At 40.9% G+C, this 25,083-nt stretch overlaps 1 protein-coding gene across 1 annotated transcript; it reads left to right on the forward strand.

Moving 5' to 3' along the window:
* Positions 1–21,024: 21,024 nt before the first annotated feature.
* LOC133887550 (uncharacterized) lies at positions 21,025–24,644 on the forward strand. Its single transcript, XM_062327536.1, has 3 exons — positions 21,025–23,855; positions 23,932–24,052; positions 24,131–24,644. The coding sequence occupies exon 1, from the start codon at positions 21,301–21,303 to the stop codon at positions 23,356–23,358; it is 2,058 nt and encodes a 685-aa protein (XP_062183520.1). The 5' UTR covers positions 21,025–21,300; the 3' UTR covers positions 23,359–23,855; positions 23,932–24,052; positions 24,131–24,644.
* The last annotated feature ends 439 nt before the right edge of the window (positions 24,645–25,083 follow it).

A 25,083-nucleotide genomic window follows, 5' to 3' on the forward strand; every position in this document is an offset into this window, starting at 1 on the left:
GCAGCTAGAATCTAAAGGTGTAGCTATGTCTACTAGTTATCACAGAGCTAAAACAACAGTTAATATTAGCAAGATGATCACTAAGGCAACTTATATGTAAATTCACAAATTCTCACAATTAAATAAATTGCACAAATAAGAACGCGAGAGATTATCCCGGAATTTGGCCACCTCACAAAGAAGTGCCTACATCTCCGTTGAGGAGCACAAAGAGCCGGGTCTTTTCCAACCCTATCCTCTTCTACCGACCACAAAGATCAAGCTAGAATTTCCTTACTTAATTTGAAGTCGATTACAAACTTCCTGTGGCACTCCACAAAGATTGGGTACTCTACGGGCAACGCCTTGCCGTCTAGAAGTACAAAGCTTCAAGAGTAAAGATCACAGCGAATGCTCGAGGAAGAACTCAATGCTCAAGTGGCTTAATCTCACTCCAAACCCAAACTCACTAAATTTTGCAAAACTTAGCACTAGAGGTGGTTGGAGGGACTTTGAATGCTCTTAGAATGCTCAAGGAGTCTAGAGTTCACCAGCAACAGCAAGCATTTAATGCTAAGGGGTGTGGGAGTATATATAGCCCTCTCTCAAAAATTAGCAATTACTGTTCTGTCAGACCTGACCGGAGTATCCGGTGAACACCAAAGTATCCAGTACCAAATCCAAAAACGGCGTCAGAACGGTCACAAAACGTGTCAGAACTAGCCATTACAAATTCTGTTAAGTTACCGGAGTCTCCGGTGAACACCGGAGTCTCCGGTCCTGACAGGGCTATCCAAAAATGGTGTTAGAACGGTCACAGAACGTGTCAGAACTAGCCGTTACGATTCTGTTAAGTTACCGGAGTCTCCGGTCCTGACAGGGCTATCAATTAGACTAAGTTCGGAGACTTGCCGGAACCTCCGGCCTCTCCAGGTACCGGAGTATCCGGTGAACACCGGAGACTCCAGTCTTTTTTATCAAAAAGAATAAATGTTAACTGAGACACCCCTACCGTTGTCTCCCTCGAAAACTCCGGTTAAAACAATTTCTCCTACCGGAGTATCCGGTGAACACCGGAGACTCCGGTCTTTTTCAATAAAAATAAAGACTTAACCGATTGACCTCTGGTGGAGTCTCCCTCGGAGACTCCGGCCTTAAAACTCACATACTACCGAAGTATCCGGTGAACACCGGAGACTCCGATTTTTTTCAACAAAAATAAATCGGAACCGAGCACCCTCTGCCGGAGTCTACCTCGGAGACTCCAGACTAAATACTGAGTACCGGAGTATCCGGTGAACACCGGAGACTCCGGACTCTGTGAACTTTGCAAAACTAACCCGGTGTCCGTGGGTGAGTGTGTCTCTCAACTTATTGGTTCTAAAGGATATCTTGAGCATTGAGACACTAATCAAGCAATCAAATGCAACCCTCTTAATAGAGCGGCTATCCTAGACTCAATTTCAAAATTAAAAGAATTTAAATCCTATTGAGTACTCCTAGTTCCTTCTCCTTTCTTTTCGACGGGCGTCAAACATCATATGTCTTCTCAATTTAGACTTAGACCTGTTCATGACTTAGATAAACATATTAGATCCTTAATCGTTTTGTCGTTAAGAAGCTAAAACCCACTTAGGGGTCCTAGATGCACTTTCAATCTCCCCCTTTTTGGTGATTGATGACAACACAATTAAAGCTTACAAAAAGATATTTGAAACAGGATTTTGAATTCTAGAAGATATGGTGAGCTCCTCCTAAATGTGTGCATTGGTTTAAGATTGAGTTACATTCAAATGCACATATTCAAGATTTAAATTTGTAAGAGCTCCCCCTATATCCTAGGATCCGTGGGATGCAATATTAAGTAAACAAGATGCATATGGCAAGATATGAATCACACTTAATTTAAGAAATATGATAAGAATCACACTAACATAAAAAGTCTTACAAATTCAAATAGAGCACATAGTTCATCACACAAACAATAGAGTCCAAATGTCCAACAACGATGAAATAGAGTCTAAAGCTAGAAAAGAAAGAAACTAAGGAAACTAAGAATCGGATAACTCTCTCTCCCCCTTTGGCATCAAGCACCAAAAAGAGAGAGAACCTAATCGCTTCTGGCTTCTTCATCGTTGTCGGTGTCATCATCATCATCACTTCCATCATTGTCGTTGCCAGGAGATGAGCTTGCTACAGGAACGGCGTCGGAGGAGTCATCTTGAACTTGAGTTTGAGAGCTCTCGGCAGCTGCTTGGGCTTCATCATACCATGCCCATGGATTTTCAAATTCAACCGGTGCACTTTATGCTTCATCCGAAGCGATGGGTGAGCAAGGTGGCTGAAGGTTCATGGAGGCATACATAGCTTTCTGACGCTTCTCCATTTTCTTCAAACGAACACTTTTCTCCTTGATCTGAGTAGCATTATGAATGCACACTCTGAAAATTGCTTTGAGAGCACTTTTGATAAAAGATGACCCTCGAGGAGGAGCACATCTCGAGGCAAACTTCCTTGAGCTTGGTGGAGCATGAGGAGGTGATGGCAAGGGAGATGGAGCTCGGATGTTAAGGGGTCTCATCCGATAGGGTTCATGTTTTATCTCCTTCACAAAGGTTTTCTTGGATACTCTCTCAATGATAAACATGATATAGGGAGCGTATCCACAACTCTTGATGGGCGATTTGGATGTGAACACAATTTCTTCCCAAAGAAAATACACCACACTGGGAGCATGATCATTGGACATGGCGGCAGGAGATTCCTAGAGATGCTCTGCATAGTTGTCGCATCCCCGCTCTTTGGTGCTAAAGTGAGTCGAAACAAGGAGTTTAAGCAACGGTAGAATGGTCTCATTCCTGTAAGTTTTCCAAATTCGACTCGTCCATGGTTAAGATACATGAACCCAAGCTCTTCCAAAGTATCTTAACCATGGACGAGTTGATTCTCATTATGGATTTGATCCTTGGATGTGTCTCGAGTATTAAAATGAAAATGATGAGCAAATCCTCTGAAGCTTATTTTGTACTGGACTCCCTCGGTCATCCAATGCATAAAGGGATTCTCCGATCCCTCGAACCAAACGGTGGCATAAAATTGTGCGATGACTTCCTTGCACCAATCATTCTTGAATGCCATTATGTTCTTGAATTTCTTGCTCTCACATGCAGCGATCACTTCATTGAACATGGGATCATTTTTCTGAGCCATGTAATTCCAACCAATCCACTGCATATGTGTAATTGGCTTCTTCTTTGATAGGATCACTGTTCATAAAAATCTGCTTGGAAGTCATTCCAAAAGCGATGATCTGCGACATTCTTCTCATAGTCATACGGGTTGTTCAATCTCTCATTCACCACCCTGGATGCATGCCTCATGTAGTTCATTGTTTGCTTCGGAGTGTCAAAGATAGTTGCAGTCCTTAGTGGTCTATGGAGTTTCAAAGGTCCAATCACATCATCAGCTTCCTCTTCTTCCTCAACCTCTCCCTCAGCTTCATCGGACCCAGAACTGATTTCTATGGCGATGCCTTTGCCTCTCTCTTCTCGAGAAGGCATCCCACCTCTTCCCCTTCCTGCTGTCACCCGGGCTACACCCTTTCCACGACCACTTTCGTGGCCCCTCATTGATTGACTCTTGGTTCGACACAGAGTGACCACGTCTTTTTGCGGATCTTCAGCAAATGTCCCTTCTTCTATGTGAATTCCTCTTCCTGTGGCCACTTTGCGGACTCTCTCACCGCTTGCATGCCCACTCCCGCTATCCTCTGAATGGGCCGGTGCTCTTGCCTCTTAAGCACGAGGATCATTCTTTTGTTTCTTCTTCCTCTCAAATATGTGACCCTTCACAAAGCGATCTTCGGCCATAGCAAATTACCTGAGAGAGATAGAAGGAATAAGGAGGATATGAAGAACACTAATGAATAGAATGTTACTGAAAAACAGGCAGACACCGGATACTCCAGTCAGCCCGAGAAATCCCCCAAAACCTAGGTTTTGGAAGATTTGGCCGACAAGAGTTGAATCTGGTTTAGGGATAAGTTCTAGGAAGTATATGGAGCTATTCTACCAAGGGAAATCGATCCTAGATAAGGGCATTGATAGATCGGGAAGATTTGGGAAAAAGTACCTTTTGAAGCAAAAATACTCTGGAGATTTTGATGAATAGAGTTTTTCGGAGATTCCGGCCTTGAATCCAAGTGAGGAACTATGAAAATCTTGAAGCTCCTTGGTTGTTCCTCAAAAATCGCCGGAGAGACTAAGTTTGGGAGAGAGGAGTTGAGAATAGATGAGTTTGAGGAACTGTTCGGGCAGGGGGTTATATAAGAAATCTGGAGATCCCGGAGACTCTGGTGAAGACCGGAGACTCCAGTCCTGATACTTTACCGGAGAGTCCGATGAAGATCGGACTATCCGGTAACTGGAACCTGGACAGGAATCAGCTGGAAAAGTGAACAGTGTCAGGTCCGGATACTCCGGTGAACACTGGACATTCTAGCACCTGGAACTGTTACAGAATAGATTGAAGGCTGAAATTTGGGGAGGAATTTTTCAGAAGAAGGCCATTGGACATAAAGGACTAATTTGCTAAATGTGATCAGCCAACAAGCATCATTACATAACTATGATCACAAATTGCAAATTATGATCGAGAGATCAAAGAACCAAATAATTTTGAGAAATTCACTCAAAAATGCAGTTTTCGCAAACTCCTAGCTAAGAAAACTACAAATCTATAACAAGCAAATGTATGCAACAGTTCAAGCCACGTTTCGAGAATCTAGGATATTTAATTCACTTCTCAACTCGCAAAACCTTTGCTCGTCTAGTGGCTTAGTGAGGATATCGGCTAGTTGTCTTTCTATTCTCACATGGCAAATATCGATATCCCCTTTTGTTGCATGGTCTCTCAAGAAGTGATGTCTAATGTCTATGTGCTTGGTTCTTGAGTGTTGTACGAGATTGTTGGCTATTTTGATGGCACTCTCATTATCACACAAAAGTGGAATTTTGGATGTTTTGTGGCCATAATCTCTTAGTGTTTGCCTCATCCATAGGAGTTGAGCACAACAAGCTCCCGCGGCAACATATTCGGCTTCGGCGGTGGATAGGGCTACGGAGTTTTGTTTCTTAGACGACCAAGACACTAAGGACCTACCTAAGAATTAGCAAGTCCCCGAAGTGCTTTTTCTATCTACTTTGCAACCGGCATAGTCGGAATCCGAATAGCCGATGAGGTCGAAGGATGACCCTTTAGGATACCATAAGCTAAGGTAAGGTGTATGAACTAAATATCGAAGAATCCTCTTAACGGCCATTAAATGACACTCTTTTGGAGCGGCTTGAAATCTTACACACATGCACACACTAAGCATGATATCGGGCCTAGATGCACAAAGATAAAGCAAAGAACCTATAATGGAGCGATATACCTTTTGATCCACACTTTTTCTTTCTCTATTGAGATCAAGATGTCCATTAGTTTGCATAGGTGTCTTGATCGGTTTGGCATTCTCCATGTCAAACTTCTTGAGCATGTCTTTGATATACTTTGTTTGGCAAATGAAGGTTCCTTCCTTGAGTTGTTTGATTTGAAATCCGAGAAAGAACTTCAATTCCCCCATCATAGACATCTCAAAACTCTTTGTCATGATCCTACTAAAATCTTCACAAAATTGTTGATTAGTAGAACCAAATATAATATCATCGACATATATTTGGCAAACAAATAAATCATTATCAACATTCCTGGTAAAGAGAGTAGAGTCGGCTTTGCCTATTTCAAAGCCCTTTTTGACAAGAAAATTCCTAAGGCATTCATACCATACTCTAGGAGCTTGCTTTAGCCCATAGAGCGCCTTATGGAGTTTGTAAACATGTGCGGAATGCTTGGGATCTTCAAAGCCGGGCGGTTGCTCCACATATACCCATTCGGAGATTGGTCCATTGAGAAATGCACTCTTCACATCCATTTGATATAGCTTGAAATCATGGTGAGTAGCATAGGCTAATAATATACGAATTGACTCAACTCTAGCTACGGGAGCATAAGTCTCACCAAAATCCAAACCTTCGATTTGAGTGAACCCTTGAGCAACCAATCGTGCTTTGTTCCTTGTTACTATCCCATTTTCATCTTGTTTGTTGCGAAAGACCCATTTTGTGCCAATCACATTTTGCTTTGGCCTTTCCACCAAGGACCAAACTTCATTTCTTTTGAAGTTGTTCAATTCTTCTTGCATGGCGATCACCCAATCCGGATCATCAAGAGCTTCTTCTACCTTCAAAGGCTCCAAAGAGGAAACAAAAGAGTAAAATTCACCAAAAATTTGCAATTCTTAAACGAGTAGTTACCCCCTTTTGTATATTACCAAGTATGTTATTCACAGGGTGATCTCTTTGGATGCTTTTATGAACGCGAGGGTATGGTACTTGAGATTGATGTTGAATATCTCCCACTTCATCATCCAAAAAGTTATTTGGGTCTTCATAGTCTTTATTTTGATCTTGTGGTCGTTTGTCGCCTTGATCATGAGTTGATGTTGATGGTTCCACTTGCATTGATGAAGATGGTTAATCTTGATCATTTTGAGTCTCTTGTAGCTTTTGTTGCTCTAAAGGCTTGATTTCACCAATTGCCATCTTCTTGATTGCTTCGCTTGGTATTTCTTTGTCACCTAGCACATTAGGATCAACTTGCTCCACTTGGGAGCCATTAGATTCATTAAATGTCACGTCTCTCGCAATTTCAACGCAACCGGTGGTTTTGTTGAAAATACGGTAGGCGTAGGCATTTGATCCATAACCAAGCATAAAACCTTCATCTACTTTTGGAGCAAATTTAGAACTTCTTGCCTTCTTATTTAAAATAAAGCATTTTCTACCAAAAACTTTAAAGTAGGAAACATTTGATTTGTTACCGGTTAGAAGCTCATATGCGGTCTTGTTCAATATCTTGTGTAGATACAACCGGTTGATGGCATGGCATACGGTGTTGATTGCTTCTGCCCAAAATTGATCCGATACCTTGTATTCATCAAGCATTGTTCTTGCGGACTCAATTAGAGTCCTATTTTTCCTCTCGACCACTCCATTTTGTTGAGGGGAGTAAGGAACCGAGAATTCATGCTTGATTCCCTCTTCATCAAGAAACTCTTCAACTTGTATATTCTTGAACTCACTTCCGTTGTCACTTCTCACTCTCTTGATCTTCACTTCGAACTCATTTTGGGCTCTTCTTACAAACTTCTTGAAAATAGCTTGTGTTTCGCTTTTGTCATGCAAGAAGAATACCCAAGTGAAATGTGAAAAGTTATCAACAATAACTAAACCATATTTGTTACCTCCAATACTTATGTAGGCAATCAACCCAAATAAGTCCATGTGGAGGAGTTCCAATGGTCTTGTAGTTGTCATCACATTTTTAACGGGATGAGATGCTCCAACTTGCTTTCCCACTTGGCAAGCACTACAAATTCTATTTTTCTCAAAAGAAACATTTATTAGTCCTAGGATGTGTTCGCCTTTTTGAAGTTTAGACAAATTCCTCATGCCAACATGAGCTAGTCGGCGGTGCCAAAGCCAACCCATGCTAGACTTAGCCATCAAGCAAGTTTTAGGCTTCACTTCATCCGTTGAAAAATTAACAAGATAAAGTTTATCCTTTAACTTAACGGTGAAAGCTATTAAGACGTCTTCCCTTCTAGAGACAATCACACTCTCATTGGTAAAAAGACAATTATAACCTATCTCACATAATTGAGACATGGATAACAAATTGTAATTAAGAGATTTGACTAACAAGACATTTGAAATAGAATGATCATTTGAGATGGAAATTTTACCTAGGCCTATTACCTCTCCTTTTCCATTATCACCAAAAATGATGTTTTCATGAGATCCTCCATTTTCTTCAAAGGATGAAAGCATACTCTTTTCTCCAGTCATGTGATTTGTACATCCACTATCAATGACCCAACTTGATCCACCGGAGGAGTATGCCTACAAAACAAAGTTATGCCTTTATTTTAGATACCCAAATTTGTTTGGGTCCTTTAGCGTTAATCACAAGCACTTTTGGCACCCACACATTCCTTTTAACAATTCTATCTCTTGTGTGAGGACCAACATAGAGAGCAACCACTTTACCACGGTGGTCTCTCTTGAGCATATATGAGGCATAGAATGAGCATTGAGGAGCATGAGCCTTTGGTTGCCTTGTTTGAGCCGTGTGATCAACTTGCTTGCCTCCTTTGACAAACTTGAGGCATTCCACTCCATTCAATAGCACATGACCATTTGGTTTGCTCGTGTATTGATCAAATTCAAGACCTCTCTTTAGCTTGTTATCCTTGGCTTGGATGGTCTTGTAAAGTGCATCTTTTGATTTATAGTTTTGATGCATCCATATTTGACCAAGGCATTTAGCCTCTCATTCTCCTTTTGTAATGCTTGCAAGGATTCAACATTAGTGGTATAAGCATTTATATCATAGTTGAAACAACGAGAGCATCCATTGCTAGTAGATGCACTAGATAGTAAATTAGCTTCATTAGAGTTGGATGAGCCTTTCTTAAGGATATCAATTTGTGTTTCAAGAGTTTTATAATTTTTATCCAAACAAGATAATTTCTCTTGAAGCAAGAAATTGTTACTCTTAAGGTCGGCAATTGAGGAATTGGCCAAATCATAATCATTTGATAATTTCTCAACTTTCTCCTTCTCTTTAGCAAAGAGCTCCTCGAGTTCAAGGTTTCTCTCCTTTTCAAGGATGAGCAAGTCCTCTTGTCTCTCGAGGGTCTCCTCATGACTATCTATTGTATCCATTAGCTCCTTTATTTTAGCCATAACATTTTTATTCAAACCTTTAAACAAGCTATCACGATCACTATCATATTCACTATCGCTATCTAAAAGCATGGATTGAGATTTTACCTTGCGGCTTTTAGCCATGAAGCACTTTGGGGAGTCGTCATCATCATCACTCATTAAGAGTGATTTTCTTGGTGTTGGCTCATGGATGGCAATGGTGGCGACTCCTTCATCATCGGAGTCAGAGTCGGAGTTTGAATCCCACTCTTCTCCAATGTGTGCTTGGCCCGAATATTTCTTCTTGTATATCTTGTTCTTGTCCTTCTTGTATGGCTTGATCTTATTGTCTTCTTTGTCCTTTCTTTTGTTCTTGTTTGGACAATTGACTATGAAGTGACCAACTTCGCCACATTCATAGCATGCCCTTCTTGATGTTCTCTTCTTGGGCATGTCTCGCTTGTATTTTGAGTAGCCTCCCTTTCTCATGAACTTCTTGAATCTTTTCACAAAGAAGGCCATTTCTTCATCTTCGGAGCTTTCCTCTTCACTTGTACTTGATTCTTGAGCTTGCTTGCTTTTGCTTGCCTTGAATGCAACCTCCTTGTTCTTGGAGGTTGAGCTTTGTTTGGCATGAATCTTCACTTCATTTGCTTCTTCTTCCATGAGCTCATGAGCAAGGATCCTTCTAAGCACATCGCTTGGTGTAAGCCTCTTGTAATCTCTTCTCTCTCGGAGGAGTGTCACCAAAGTGGGGTTTCTAGGAGCAAATGCTCTAAGCAATCTCTTTAACACTTTGTGATCATCAATGTCCTCACTCCCGAGCCCTCTTAGCTTGTTCACAAGCACCATCATCCGATCATACATGGCTTGAGGAGTTTCATGATCTTCCATCACAAATCTTCCTAGCTTGCCCTCAAGTAGCTCTACCTTAGATTCTCTTACACTTGTCCCTTCATGAGCAACTTGAAGAGTATCCCAAATTTGCTTGGCTTCTTCAAGTCCATCCACTTTATTGAATTCTTCCGGACTCAAGGCACTAAGCAATACACTTGTGGCTTGAGCATTGCGGTGCATATTTTGTTCTTCACTTGAGGTGAGCTCTTGACCTTCCTCTGGCAACTCAAATCCTGTGCAAACAATCTTCCAAATACTAGGATGAAGAGAGATTAAATGCATTTTTATTTTGTGCCTCCAAGCGGTATAATGTGTACCATCGAAAAATGGTGCACGCCCCCGGAAGGCACGGAGATATAGTTGTTTGAAGAATTTAAATGATCATAATTGAAAGGAATTTCACTTCCCTTTCCTTTACCATTACCGTCATCATTCTTCGATGGATCATCTTTAAAACCCCTCGGACTTCCGGATGTCGACATAATAATTCCCTCCAAGCGGTGAAGCTTTGTAGGAGGTTAGGCTCTGATACTAATTGAAAGTACCTAGAGGGGAGGTGAATAGGCTTCTCTGAAAATTAAAACTAAAACAGCGGATTAAAACTGCCGGATACTCCGGTGAAGGTCGGATACTCCGGTCTAGTCCGGAGTCTCCGGTCTATACAGGAAATCAAGAACAACTATGAATTAAAACGAGCAGCTAGAATCTAAAGGTGTAGCTATGTCTACTAGTTATCACAGAGCTAAAACAACAGTTAATACTAGCAAGATGATCACTAAGGCAACTTATATGTAAATTCACAAATTCTCACGATTAAGTAAATTGCACAAATAAGAACGCGAAAGATTATCTCAGAGTTCGGCCACCTCACAAAGAAGTACCTACGTCTCCGTTGAGGAGCTCACAAAGAGCCGGGTCTTTTCCAACCCTATCCTCTTCTAGCGACCACAAAGATCAAGCTAGAATTTCCTTACTCAATTTGAAGTCGATTACAAACTTCCCGTGACACTCCACAAAGATTGGGTGCTCTACGGGCGACGCCTTGCCGTCTAGAAGCACAAAGCGTCAAGAGTAAAGATCACAGCGAATGCTCGAGGAAGAACTCAATGCTCAAGTGGCTTAATCTCACTCCAAACCCAAACTCACTAAATTTTGCAAACCTTAGCACTAGAGGTGGTTAGAGGGACTTTGAATGCTCTTAGAAAGCTCAAGGAGTTAGAGTTCACCAACAACAGCAAGAATTTAATGCCAAGGGGTGTGGGAGTATATATAGCCCTCCCTCAAAAACTAGCCGTTACTGTTCTGTCAAACCTGACCAGAGTATCCGGTCCCAAATCCAAAAATGGCATCAGAACGGTCACAGAATGTGTAAGAACTAGCCGTTACAAATTCTGTTAAGTTACCGGAGTCTCCGATGAACACCGGAGTCTCCGGTCCTGACAGGGCTATCGAATATACTAAGTCCGGAGACTTACTGGACCCTCTGGCCTCTCCAAGTACCTGAGTATCCGGTGAACACTGGAGACTCCGGTCTTTTTATCAAAAAGAATAAATGTTAACTGAGACACCCCTGCCGGAGTCTCCCTCGGAAACTCCGGTTAAAACAATTTCTCCTACCAGAGTATCCGGTGAACACCGGAGACTCCGGTCTTTTTCAATAAAAATAAAGACTTAACCGATTGACCTCTAGCGGAGTCTCCCTCGGAGACTCCGGCCTTAAAACTCACAAACTACTGGAGTATCCGGTGAACACCGTAGACTCCGGTCTTTTTCAACAAAAATAAATCGGAACTGAGCACCCTCTGCCGGAGTCTACCTCGGAGACTCCGGACTAAATACTGAGTACCGGAGTATCCGGTGAACACCGGAGACTCGAAACTCAGTGAACTTTGCAAAACTAACCCGGTGTCCATGGCTGAGTGTGTCTCTCAACTTATTGGTTCTAAAGGATATCTTGAGCATTGAGACACTAATCAAGTAATCAAATGCAACCCTCTTAATAGAGCGACTATCCTAGACTCAATTTGAAAAATAAAAGAATTTAAATCCTATTGAGTACTCCTAGTTGCTTCTCCTTTCTTTTCGATGGGCGTCAAACGTCATATGTCTTCTCAATTTAGACTTAGACCTGTTCATAACTTAGATAAACATATTAGATCCTTAATTGTTTTGTCATCAATAAGCCATAACCCACTTAGGGGACCTAGATGCACTTTGAGGTCTTCATTTTCTTCTTCTGAGGAACATACTCTGGTGTACACTGATTCTGAGCAATGAACCTTCCGGTGAGTGTAATCTCATTTTTCCATCTCCCTGGAAAATACTCTGGTGTGTATTCTTATGCTATCACCAGACTATCCAGTGAGGTCAATTTCCCATGGACTTCTCCAATTCAATCAAACCTTGTCCCGACCGTGGTGGCTTCTTGATATATTGTATCCATGAGACATACTAACATATATTTGGGGGGAAAATAAGCAATCCTGAGGATAATAGTTAAAGATTACTATCCGGGTCCCTTGGAGCCTTGATCTCTGGATCCTCAGCTAAAGGCTCGACCTCCAAAGTCATCAGGTCCCTTCACGGTACCTCTTCGTACCTGTGAAGCCTTCCCTTGGCTTAGCCGGCTTGGCCTCCCGAAGGCTCAGTCTCCCGAAGCCTCGGTCTCCCGAAGCTTCAGCCTCCCGAAGCCCTGGTCTTCCGAAGTCCTGCTCCCAAAGTGTTCACCTCCCGGATCCATGCCTCCCGAGGCCCCCGCCTAGAGATGATCGGGCCACCTTCCCGAAGGCAGCAAGGTGAGTCAGCAGTCCCTGGGAAGATCTACCAAAAGGGGAGCACCAGTCGTGCTTTACCTACTAAGAAGTGACCGGCATTAAAGGCCTAGGCTGATGGGTGCTACTCTGACACCCTAGCGTAATGGAGGCTATCCTGACACCCCTGACAGTGCAGCACCGGGCCACAATTTGAGACAGGCTCGCCGCACTCCAGGGGCAGGCACCACGATAGTTACCATGGTGGATATTTATCTCCCCGATAGGATAGAAAGTAGTTATCCGGGATAAGGTCCAGTAACTCGGTCGGGTCCCAAATATTCGTACATTATGATAACTTGTACCACAAGCTACACATGACCCTATAAATAGGGGTCCATGGTCATCTGGGGAGAGAAAAAAAGGGAGAAGACGAACAAAAACGTTGGTGACAGACATAGAACACACATCACAGCAAACCTGTGATTCTCCCCCTAGATCGATCCATTTTTCCTACCATCAATATACTCGTGGTGTTTCTTCCTCTTGACAAACATGTTAGTCCCATTGACTATATTGTCATTAATCACCAAAATCATAATCACAGCCTAATAGTGTCATTTTCACTACAGCAGTTGTATATCTTATCAATCAACACTAGTCTTCGAAGCTGGCCAGCAAATACCCGGGTGAGGTTCTTTTTGGTACTCCTCCTAACTATGATCATCTTCGGATTTTTGGTTGTACTTTCTATATCATGCTTGCACCGCGTGAGTGGACTAAGTTGTTTGCCCAGTCGATTGAGTGTCTTTCATGGATATAGTCCTGAGCATAAGGGCTATCATTGCTATGATCCTTCCTCTCGTCACATGTGTATTTCTTGTAATGTGACTTTTGTTGAGAACCATCCCTTCTTCCATAATTCTTCCACTTATCCCACATCCTCTCCCACAGAGTCCACTTCTTTCCTATATCTTCCTTCTCCTTCATCTGATGATCATGCCCCTATTCCATCTCCACCCACCTCTGATTCGGTCTCCTCTACTCCACCCATCCCTACTTCGGATTCAGCTCCTCCACCATATGTTCTGCCTATCATCCATGTCTATATTCATCAGGCCACAGTCGCTTCTGATCATCTGTCCAATCCCGCCTCTTTGGCCAATCCTGATGTTCCTATCTTTACTGATTCTGCTATTATTGATGAGTTGCCTACTAGTACTCATTATAATTTATGTGATTGTGCTACTATTATGGCTCTTGACGGGTTGGGTTTTTCCTCATGTGAGTGCAGTTGTAGCTATAGAGCCATCTACTTATCAGGAGGTATCTGGTATTCCTGAGTGGCAGTCTTCTATGTTTGAGGAGCCTGTTGCACTTGATCTTACAGGTACTTGGGATCCTGTTCCCTTGCCATCTCATGCTACTCTTATCACATGTAAGTGGGTGTTTAAGATTAAGATAATGTCAGATGGTTCTATCGAGAGATACAAAGCTCATTATTGCCAGAGGTTTTCAGCAGACAAAGGGTCATGATTATGATGAGATATTTGCTCATGTTGCTCACATGACCATAGTTTGCACCTTTATTGCAGCAGCAGCTACTTGTTCATGGACTATTTCTCAAATGGATGTTAAGAATGTTTTTCTTCATGATGATTTGCATGAGGAAGTTTATATGTAGCTAGGTGTTGATGCTCCTACAAGATATGTTAGTCATCTTCGTCAAGCTTTATATGGCATCAAACAAGCTCATCATGCTTGGTGTGAGTATTTTGTTTCTATTATACAGGCTGCTGGTTTTTTCCCACCTTATTTATTCATCTATCTCCAAAAGGATGTAATTTGCTTCTCCTTTATATGTTGATTACAAGAGATGATATTGATCATGTTGCTCATGTGAAGAAGCAACTTAGTGAGCAGTTTCAAATATCTGATTTAGGCCCTATTAGCTACTTCTTGGGGATTGAAGTTATGACTTATAAAAAAGGTTTCTATCTTTCTCAATATATATACATTTAGGATCTCATGGCTAACTCTAGCACTACTAATACTCGGAGAGTTGCTACACCTATGGAGCTTCATTTGCAACTTTATCCTACTGGTGGTACACCCCTTGAGGATCCCTTTCGATATCATCGTATTGTGGGTGGTCTTGTTTATCTCACTGTTAACAGACTTGATGCGCACACATTTCGTATTTTGAGTCAATTTGTGAGGGCTCCTAATTCTGTGTATTTTGGTCATTTGCTTCGGGTATTAGTTTACTTGAACGGGACATCATCACATTGCTTGTTCTAAGCCTGTTCTAGTGTGCTTCAGCTTTATGCTTACTCGGACTCCACTTGAGAGAGTGATCTGATGGATTGATGTTTTGTCACTAGTTATTGTATTTTTCTTCATACTTCTCCTCTTACATGGAAGTATAAGAAATAGGTTGCTGCATAACGATCCAGTATAGAGGTAGAACTTCGAGCTCCTTCCACTACCACTTCAGAGATTGTGTGGCTTCGTTGGTTGTTGGCTTATTTTTGTGTCTCTTGTGAAGCACCCACACCTCTTCTATGTGATAATACTAGTGCTATACAAATTGCAAATGATCATTTGAAGCATGAACTCACAAAGCATATTGGTATTGATGCTTCTTTTACTCGGTCTCATTATCATCAGAAAACTATCACTCTTTAGTATGTGCCATTAGAGTTGCAAGTTGTAGACTTTTTCACCAAAACACAAACTCAAGCACATCATCGGCTTCATTTACTCAAACTCAGTGTTTCTTAGCCTCCTATATCACCTTGAGTTTGAGGGGGGGAGGTTTAAGTATATATGGTAACATATTATTCTAGCCCATGAGGACTAGTTCTGGCCATAAGGATCGGCTCTATATATTGTCATCAAATCTATTGGAAGGACATGCTCTTATCTCCATAATTTCAGTCAAGGTAACAAAGACTACCTATAGTGGAGCTAAGTTGGTAGAACTATACATGTCAAGGATTGTGTGTCTACATGGAGTTCCATAGATGATAGTGTCAGATGGAGGTACCCAATTTACATCAACATTTTTGTAGAATTTACATGAGTCTCTCCATACAAAGCTGAATTTTAGCTCGACATATCACCCACAAACAGATGATCAAACAGAAAAAGTGGATTAGATACTTGAGGATATGTTGAGAGCATGTGCTCTACACAATTGTATAGGATAAGAATCTACCATATGCATAATTCTCATATAACAACAGTTACCAGTCCAATTTGTAAATGACTCTATTTGAGACATTGTATGGAAGAAAGTGTAGGACGCCTTTGCACTTGAGTGAAATTAGAAAAGACCAAGTGTTTGGACCTAAGATTCTTAAAGAAGAGGAAGAATAAGTACGAGCAATATGAGAGAAGATAAAGATAGCTCAATCCCAATAGAAGAGTTACGCATATAATCATTGTCGACGGTTAACCTTTGAAATAGGAGATTATGTGTATCTCAAGGTTTTGCCTTTGAGAAAACTTCGTCATTTCAAAGTTAGAGGTAAAATATCAATCTGGTACATTGGACATTTTAAAGTGGTTGCTAGACGTGGAAAAGTGCCTATCAGTTTGAATTACCACCTAAGCTTGTAGATGTGCATGATGTTTTTCACATATCACAGTTGAAAAGGTGCTTACAGGTGCTAGAGGAACAATTACCATTGAAAGAAGTGGATCCATAAGAAAACTTCACTTATTCAGAATATCCATTCAAAATTTTGGAAATTGTATAATGTGTGACTCAAAGGAAGGTTATTCGAATGTGTAAAATATAGTGGAGTCACCACATAGAGGATGAAGCGACATGGGAACAAGAAGAAGAATTGAAGCAAGAGTTTTCTCATCTATTTGGACATTAGTCTGAATCTCGAGGATGAGACCCACTTAATGAGTAGGTTTTGTAACATCCCAAATTTCTAAACATGAATAAATTTATTTTTATATAAAGAAAATAAATATCAAAGTAAATAAAATTAAAGAGTGTTGTATGTATGTATATATATATAAATAGGTATGTATATATGGATATACATAAGCAATGGGTTTAACTCTTTTAGATTTATATGCTATTGATATGAATATATATAAATATATAGTCTTGTTTGAATTGTTTGAATATGCATATATAATTGTTGTAGTTGGATGAATATATCTATGTATTTACATATAAGTGTGCATAATGTATGTGAGAATGTATCATATACATTTATGTGCATCTACAAGTATAAAAGGAAATAGAATAGGAAAATGGAAAGGGAAAAGGATAAAGATAAAACCTCTCCGACTGACGATCTCAACCCAGCCCAACTTCCTCCTCCCTCATGCTCTCTCTTTCCTGTTGGGCCACGCGTGTCAACCGTTTTCCCTACTTCGCTCGACCACACAACACCGAAGCCAACCCACGTCGTTGTCTCCTACCTCGCTCCAATCCGCTCCTAATCCGAAACTCCAATGAAATCCTTGGCAAATATGACACATACGCGTGAAGGAAACCATCTGGAAGGAGGATCAAAATTGCGGCTGAATTAAACCCTATCTCTATTCGGTTGGAGCTGAAAAGAGGGAGACCGAGACGTGCACAAGATGAACTTCACTGAAACCATAGCCTAATAAAATACGAGACCTCTTCCCTCTCAGCCTGGGTATAAATAAATGTTGACACCTAGACCTCTCCTAGAGCATCCGCCGCTTTTTCCCCATAGAAGCCGAGCGAATTCGCCACTAGGAAGCCTTCTTGCTGAGCTCCGAGAACTGTAGTTGCACCTCACCATCGCCGGCTCTCTGCGCCGCTCCCTGACACCAATGTGTGACCAAAACAGAATCGTCGTGAGCTCCTAGTGCTATTCCGCCGCTTGTCAAATTTCTTTGACCACCGCAATGAGGTTTCAACCATCTTTCAATGAGTCGCTGCCACAGAACAAGGTGTGCCATCGGATCTATCGTATACGATAGCGGTTAAATGGTAACACACCGGTTTGATAGGATAGATCGTAGCCGTTAGATCTCATTTGGACGTGCTGGATTTTAGGAGACTTAACACCATCGTCTAATAGCATCTAACATCTTTAGTGCCACATCGATGGGCCACATCAACCAAATCGCTGCCGTGTTGGACCACGTCAGCATAGGGTGCTGAGTCAGTAGCCCTATTCAGCAATTAATTTTGTTTTAATTGTTTTAATTCTATGATGGCATCATAATTCATAAATCTTATATAATGTGCAATAAATACTTTTCTAGTATAAAAAATAATTTTGAAAAATAGAATTAATTTGGGCAATAGTTTTAATAATGTTATTTAATTGTTTAATGTTTTATATAGTTTAATAATTCAAATAAATACTAAAAAACTAAAAAATCATAGATTACTTTGGAAAATCCTAGAAAAATCCCTATTCACATAGTTTCACATGTAGTTAATCTTTTTATCCTGTTTTAATCTTTTGAAGTTGTAACTTGTTAATCGTAGCTCTAATTTGATCCATTCTTTCACCAAAATTGTCAAAAAAAATGTAATCTTGCATGTGATGATGTTTTTTGTGTGATATTTCATTATTTTTAAATCTTGGTATTTATTTGTTGCCATTTTCGCTTATGCTTGTGAGTAGACGCCAACGTTCCATATAAGCTAGAAGGACTTCAGGACCAAGACTTCGAAAACTAACTGAGTATTGTGAAGGCAAGTTGTGTTCTTGACCGTATTGATCTCAGTTTTTAAAATATTTTGTTTTACAAGCATGCATGCAAATAATATTACCGGGAATCTCAAAAGTTAGGCTTTACTCTAGTTTTCCTTTATCAACCTTGTTGCCATGGTTTTGGTTATGGATGGGTAGATGATTCTTAGCCTTGCTTTGAGATATTGATCATAATAATGGCTCTATGAAATATGATAATGGTCCTATATAACTATGATAAAAGATGATGATCTAATTTTTATAACAACATGGAATTAGAATTTGAGTAAGTGGTTGAATGAGACCGGTATAGGTTGTACGGTTGGGTTTATAGTAGTCTTGTTCAAATCTAAGAACTGGTTTGTGGAGTGATATTTTCAAGTTAACACTACAACCACAAGCCTGATATGAGACGGACCTAGCTGATTAATTTATTTTACTTTTAGCATTGTGTAGATCATTTGGTTGTATGAAATAGAAAGGTGTACTTCTAGGGTTTTCATAAGGCGTAAGAGGGGGCTCAGTTGTTGAGGTGTATTCATACGGCAGTGAAACCTTAGTGGGTTTGCACATGTTGAGAGTGGTCTTGTAAAGGCTTTACAGTGGTCTCTTGATGCATACCTTAGAAGTGTGTAGGGTACTAATAGGTATTGCTAAAATAATTTATCATGACTTATGGGTGAAGTGTACAACATCTGCAGAGTGTAAAACTGATTAATCAGCCGTACTCACGGTTATGAGTGTCAAGAAAACCTCACATGATCAGAACTTACCAGTTTGAATGGTTTGGTCAATCATGGTGGTGGTATTGTGATTGAGATGTTGTTTAACCTTTGTGGTGGGAACCATAGTGGAGGTATTGGAAGGTTGGTTAAGTCAAGATGGTTGAAATCTTAAGGTGATAGTTTATTTATTGTTATTCACGTAATCATTTACTTACTTTTAAAATGTTTTAATGTAAATGTTGTTTATGCAAAAGTGTCAATATTGCCATATTATTGTTTAAGCCTTCATATGCATATTATTTTCTCACAACTTGTTGAGTACGATCCGTGCTCACAAATGCTATCACCAAATAACCTCAATTGGAGAAGACATTAGAAAGTTCACGGAGAATGAATCGTTTTAAGATGTTTTCTATGTTGGTTTGCCTACGGAATCATCACGAAGGATAGAGTCTACGTAGTTCTATTGTAGTTTATTTAGATCTTAACCCTTTTCGTCACTTTTATAAGATATTTAAATATAATTAACTTAGATATTGTAAAGATTATCATCTATAAAATTACTATATATTAATATTGATTTCTGGGCTTAGCACATAGATAAGATTGACCGGTTGATGTAAATAGACAACAGGGGGCTTAGAAGGACAGAAATGTTGCTGGTCATTAGTGCTACTGCATATGTGGCTTCTACATACAGCGAGGAACAGACAATAATTTGAGGGTTAAAATTGCTCCTCCCAGCAGCAGTGGAACAAACTGGATGCTGTGTATATCTACATTTCTACAGGAAATCAATCAAAGAGCCACTACCAAAATTGTCAATTTCCTCGTGTGCTAAATGTGTTCCCCATGTTTTTCGGTCTGCACACGGGGAAATCCAAGCTCTTCCCCTGTGCCACGAGTGACACTCGGGAGGTTTCTAAAGCACAAGGGAAACATGAAATTTTTCCTTGTGTCACGGTACTGCACACGGGTGATTCGTTGGCGCACGGGGACGTCCACCGAAAGCTATAGAAGCCGTGCCGAGTAACAGAGAAAATTGCCGATCTGTTCTGACGTCTTCTTTTCCCTCCATCAAAGACACGGGCGGGCTCCTTTCCCTCCACCAAAAATTTCCCCTTTCCTGTCTCTTGACCCTTCACGCCTGCTGCTCTCACTCATCCAACAAAATTTCCACTCCACCTTTCCTCTTGCTGCTTCCCACCCTAGCGAGCTTGCTTCACCATGGCACCCCCACTGGACCTCCCTGCTGACGGCTGCTGCTGATCTCTGCTCCTTCTCCCTCACCTCCCTGGCTGCTACCACTTCAGAATCTTCAAGGAGCTGCACCCTCCCTCTACTACATTAAATCCTATTGATGATGGTGGTTGTGTTGGCTTCCCCACTTGATTAACCAAATTTTGCTCAAGGGATTAGCCCTATTTTCTAATGGTAGGTTGCCCTCGTGTGTGCAGTTTTATTTTCTGGGAGCTGAGAACAGCTTTCTTTATTCTTTTAGAAAGAAAAATCTGGTAGTAGCTTGAGGGACAGCTGCATGTGTAGTGATTGCCTGAAATTTGCAACCCAGATTAGCCCTATCCTTTTTTGTGTTTTTTTCTTGGTGTAGATTTGTGAATCTGAAATATATTATGTGGAGGAATGTTTCACAAGATGGTTTCATTTAGTTAGTTGGTGCCACTCTGCACTTTTCATTAGTCTCTATCTTCTCTGAATTTCCAATGCATGTAGTCTAATAAGAGCAAAATGCTTTAATAAAAAATAGAACATTGTATGTACCATAGTGATGGCTGCTCATATGCACTTTGTATTTCTTATCCCTTTGATGCACAAATGTGAGTCTAAATATTGTAAAGTTGGATAGATGTGTCCTGTTCTTGCAATAGCCAAAATTAATTAATTCAATAGTAAAGCCAACGTATTGTGGTGTATGCAATACTCTTTTTAACTTCACTTTGTGTTTGTTCTTGGAATAATATAATTTAATCCATGCTAATAAGAGTTCAACTTGCATTGGCCCGAAGCTGTGTCTGTCTGGGGGGCCAATTGCTTGCAGATTACAACAATCTTGCTGCTTTTAGGATAGACGTATTCGAGAACACATCTAGGCTACTAGCTGTTGCACGCCTCAGAACGGTGGTAGGCAGGTAAGGCACACTCATCTACCTTCTTATCTTTTCTAAGCCTGTTTATGTGATTGTGATGGCATGTTTGATTTGGTGAATGATATCGTGCTGGATTTGAGGGGTGAGAATAAATCATGTTAATTTTATGGGGAGTCTATCATTTGATCTTTCAAGAGAATATATTAACATGTCCACATGTGAGATTCTAATTTACACTTCATATACAAACATGAATATGTGTGGTTGCATATAATTTATGGTAGATAAAATGTTGATATAGTGTATCTGAATTATTTTGTAATTTTATGACCACTAGGATAATGGAAGATCATAGTTGGATGTACACGGGGCATAGAGGGCGAGGAGATTATACTACTGAATGGATAGAGAAAACTGAACAGTTTGTAGATTATGTGTTTGGTAGAGCAAGTGGTGAGGATGTCCCATGCCCATGCAATTTTTGTGGTAACACACGGCCACAAATAAGGATGACAATGATTAAACACTTGTGCAAGTTTGGATTTAGACTAGACTATACAGTGTGGGTCTACCATGGTGAAGAGCACCCAACTAGATCTGAGGTGCTGAGGCAGCGCATCGATGATCATGAGTTTGATAATGATCGAATAGATGACATGGTCAACGATGTCCGTGATGCACATGGACCATCTATAGAGGAAGAACCTGAGCCTGTAGCCCGTGATTTCTTTCAAATGTTATCTGCAGCAAGCCAGCCTCTCCATGAACACACACAAGTCTACCTACTTGATGCTATCACCCGTCTACTTGCAGTCAAGTCTCAATTCAGCACAAGCATTGCATGCTTTGATGCTTTCTTGAGTGTTATCTTCACCCTTCTCCCACATGGCCATAGACTTCCCCGTAACTTATATGAGGCAAAGAAATTACTAAGTGCCCTTAGTATGCCATCTGAGAAGATAGATGCTTGCCCCAATAACTGTATGCTGTTTAGGAAGGAGAATGAGAACAAGAATTATTGTGATAAATGTGGTGAGTCTAGGTATATTGAAGTTCAAGGAAGTGATGGTCTAAAGAGGCAGCTCACTGTGGCCAGGAAAGTGCTGCGCTATCTACCAGTCATATCACGGCTTCAACGTCTGTACATGTCAGAAGGTTTAGCCAAACAAATGACATGGCACAAGTATGGCCATCGCTACCATCCAGATAAGCTAGTCCACCCATCTGACGGTGAAGCATGGAAGAAATATGACCGGCATTTTCCAGAGTTTGCTGCTGACCCTAGAAATGTTCAGCTTGCAATTGCAACAGATGGATTCAACCCATTTGGTATGGGTGCATCACCTTACTCTTGCTGGCTTGTGTTTGTAATCCCACTCAACCTCCCACCTGGTGTTATCATGCAAAAGCACAACATTTTCCTCAGTTTAGTAATCCCTGGACCCAAATACCCTGGAAAGAACATTAATGTATTTATGCAGCCCCTAGTAAATGACTTGAATGTAGCTTCCGAGCAAGGCGTACTTACATATGATCGGGCATCAAAGCAAAATTTCACAATGCGTGCAACATATCTATACTCCCTCCATGATTTTCCCGGCTATGGCATTTTTTGTGGGTGGTGCGTGCATGGAGAAATGCCCTGTCCAGTTTTCATGGATAGTGTAAAATGCATATGGTTGAAGTCTGGTCACAAGTGGTCCTTCTTTGATTCCCATCGACAGTTTCTTCCATTGGATCATGAGTTTAGGTCTGATACGGAGGGCTTTCGGGCAAATGTTTCTGTCCACAACGAAGCATCTCCTCGCCTAACAGGAGAGGAAAAACGTGCACAATTTGAAGCCCTTGACCCCCTTGCTGATGGTAATGGGTTCAAGGAATATGGCGATCAACACAATTGGACCCACATTGTAGGCCTATGGCAGTTATCATACTTTGATAAGCTTCTTCTTCCGCACAACATAGATGTAATGCACAATGAGAAGAATGTCATGGAGGCCATATTTAACACATTCTTTGACCTTCCTGACAAGACCAAGGACAATGTTAAGGCTCATATTGATCAAGCTGAACTTTGCAATAGACCACATCTCAACATGATTTACAAACCCTCTACCGGAAAATGGGAGAAGCCACAAGCAGATTTTTGCTTGAGTAGACCCCAACGGAAGGAAATACTAGAGTGGTTTCAGACCCTAAAGTTTCCTGATGGGTATGCAGCAAATTTGAGGAGAGGAGTGAACCTGAGTACCATGCGCATCAATGGGTTAAAGAGTCATGACTATCACACAATGATGGAATGCCTATTACCTGTCATGTTTCGAGGGTATGTTACGGATAATGTTTGGGAAGTGATGGCAGAGTTGAGCCTCTTCTATCGTTAGCTATGTGCGAAAGAGCTAGACCCCATTGTGTTGGAAAGCATGGAGCGTGAAGCACCTATTTTACTTTGTAAGTTAGAGAAGATCTTTCCTCCAGGGTTCTTTAATCCAATGCAGCACCTAATTCTTCATCTCCCATATGAAGCAAGGATGGGTGGACCAGTACAATATCGTTGGATGTATCGAATTGAGAATTGTCAAAAAGACCTTAGAAGCAAAGTAAAAAACAAATCTCATGTTGAAGCGGGTATTGTAGAGGCAGAAACTCTTGAAGAAATCTCAAACTTCTCATCCATCTACTTCACTGACCATGTCCCCACGGTTCATAATCTAATCCCAAGATACAATGTGGATGTCGAGTCTGATTGTGAACTCAGCCTCTTCAAATCAAGGGGTGACACCACTTGTAAGGCAGGAAGACGGGAATTGACAGAGAAAGAGTGGCAGACTGCTATGCTATATGTCCTCACCAATCTTCATGAGGTTGATGACTATGTTGGGTAAGCAATTTTATTTTGGTTGAAGTTACAAGTTATTGACTTTCCTGAATTAGCCTTGTGATTTTATCACTTGTAGGCAATTCAAGGATGAACAATGGAAGAGACATGGTGATCCAACTAGGAGACAACTTGAGAATTTACTAAGGAATGGTGCTGGGCGTGGCCGTCCTAATTTTGTTTCTTGGTTCTATCAGCTAGTAAGATCATTGTCCTATTCTCTCCCCTTGACATTATTTCCCTGTGAAATGTGAGTCTAACACCAATTAACTTTGTAGAGCTTGAGGGACATGTCCATGAGTGCTGACTTGAAGCAAGTAGCAAAAGGATACCACCAATGGGTGAAAACATATAGTACCTATGATGTAAATGGTTACCGGTTTCGAACAGACAAACATGAGAAGGAAAGGCCTAATGCAACTACCATAAATAGTGGCTTGGTGACTATTGGTCAAGACAACGATGGTACAACAATTGAGTACTATGGATTTATCAAAGATATCATTGAACTCAGTTTTGAAGGCCGTATATCCTTGTCTCTTGTCTTGTTCGATTGTCATTGGTTCCATCCAAGAAATGGAGTTATACGAATGTCGCAGTATGGGTTGGTAGAGGTTGCACATGGGACTATAAATCCAGGTTTTGAGCCATTTGTTGTAGCTCAACAAGCCACCCAGGTGTACTACATCCCTTACCCATGCAAATCTATACCAATTCTTGCGAACTGGTGGGTGGTATATAAGGTTAATGCACCGGGTAAACTACCCTCCCCTTCTGAGCAGGACTATGATATTAAGAAGATGGTCTTCAGGGCACTTTTGTTATTAATCTTTCTGAAGGGTTGCATAGTAGGGATAATGAAGAAAGGGAAGTTGAGGAGGTTTCAAATGCAGGTGTTAATGGTGCTGATACTAATGCCTTTGATGCACAACCTCTTGAAGAAGTTGAAGATGATGTTAACTTGATTGAAGTCACAGCTGATGAGGGGGCTAACTTTGATGAGTACTTCTAAGTGTGTGTTTTGACATTTTGTTGGCTATGCCTTTCGATTTGTTTTGTACTGTTTCATAGCTGTTTTATTTTTTCTAATTGTTATAACTGATATAACTCTTTATTTCAGGATGATGCGCTTAAGCACAGGATCTAAGGGGTCTTCTTCCTCCAGCCAAGGAAGAACTGGATCCAGGGCTGGATCAAGTTCATCTATGATGCAGATAGTTGCACAACCTGT

This window comes from Phragmites australis, chromosome 12 (genome assembly GCF_958298935.1).
Source record: "Phragmites australis chromosome 12, lpPhrAust1.1, whole genome shotgun sequence".
Lineage (NCBI taxonomy): Eukaryota > Viridiplantae > Streptophyta > Magnoliopsida > Poales > Poaceae > Phragmites > Phragmites australis.

What these genes read in the sequence shown, in the direction of transcription:
- LOC133887550 (XM_062327536.1), top strand. Translation starts at nt 21,301, where the DNA reads ATGACCACTAGGATAATGGAAGATCATAGTTGGATGTACACGGGGCAT.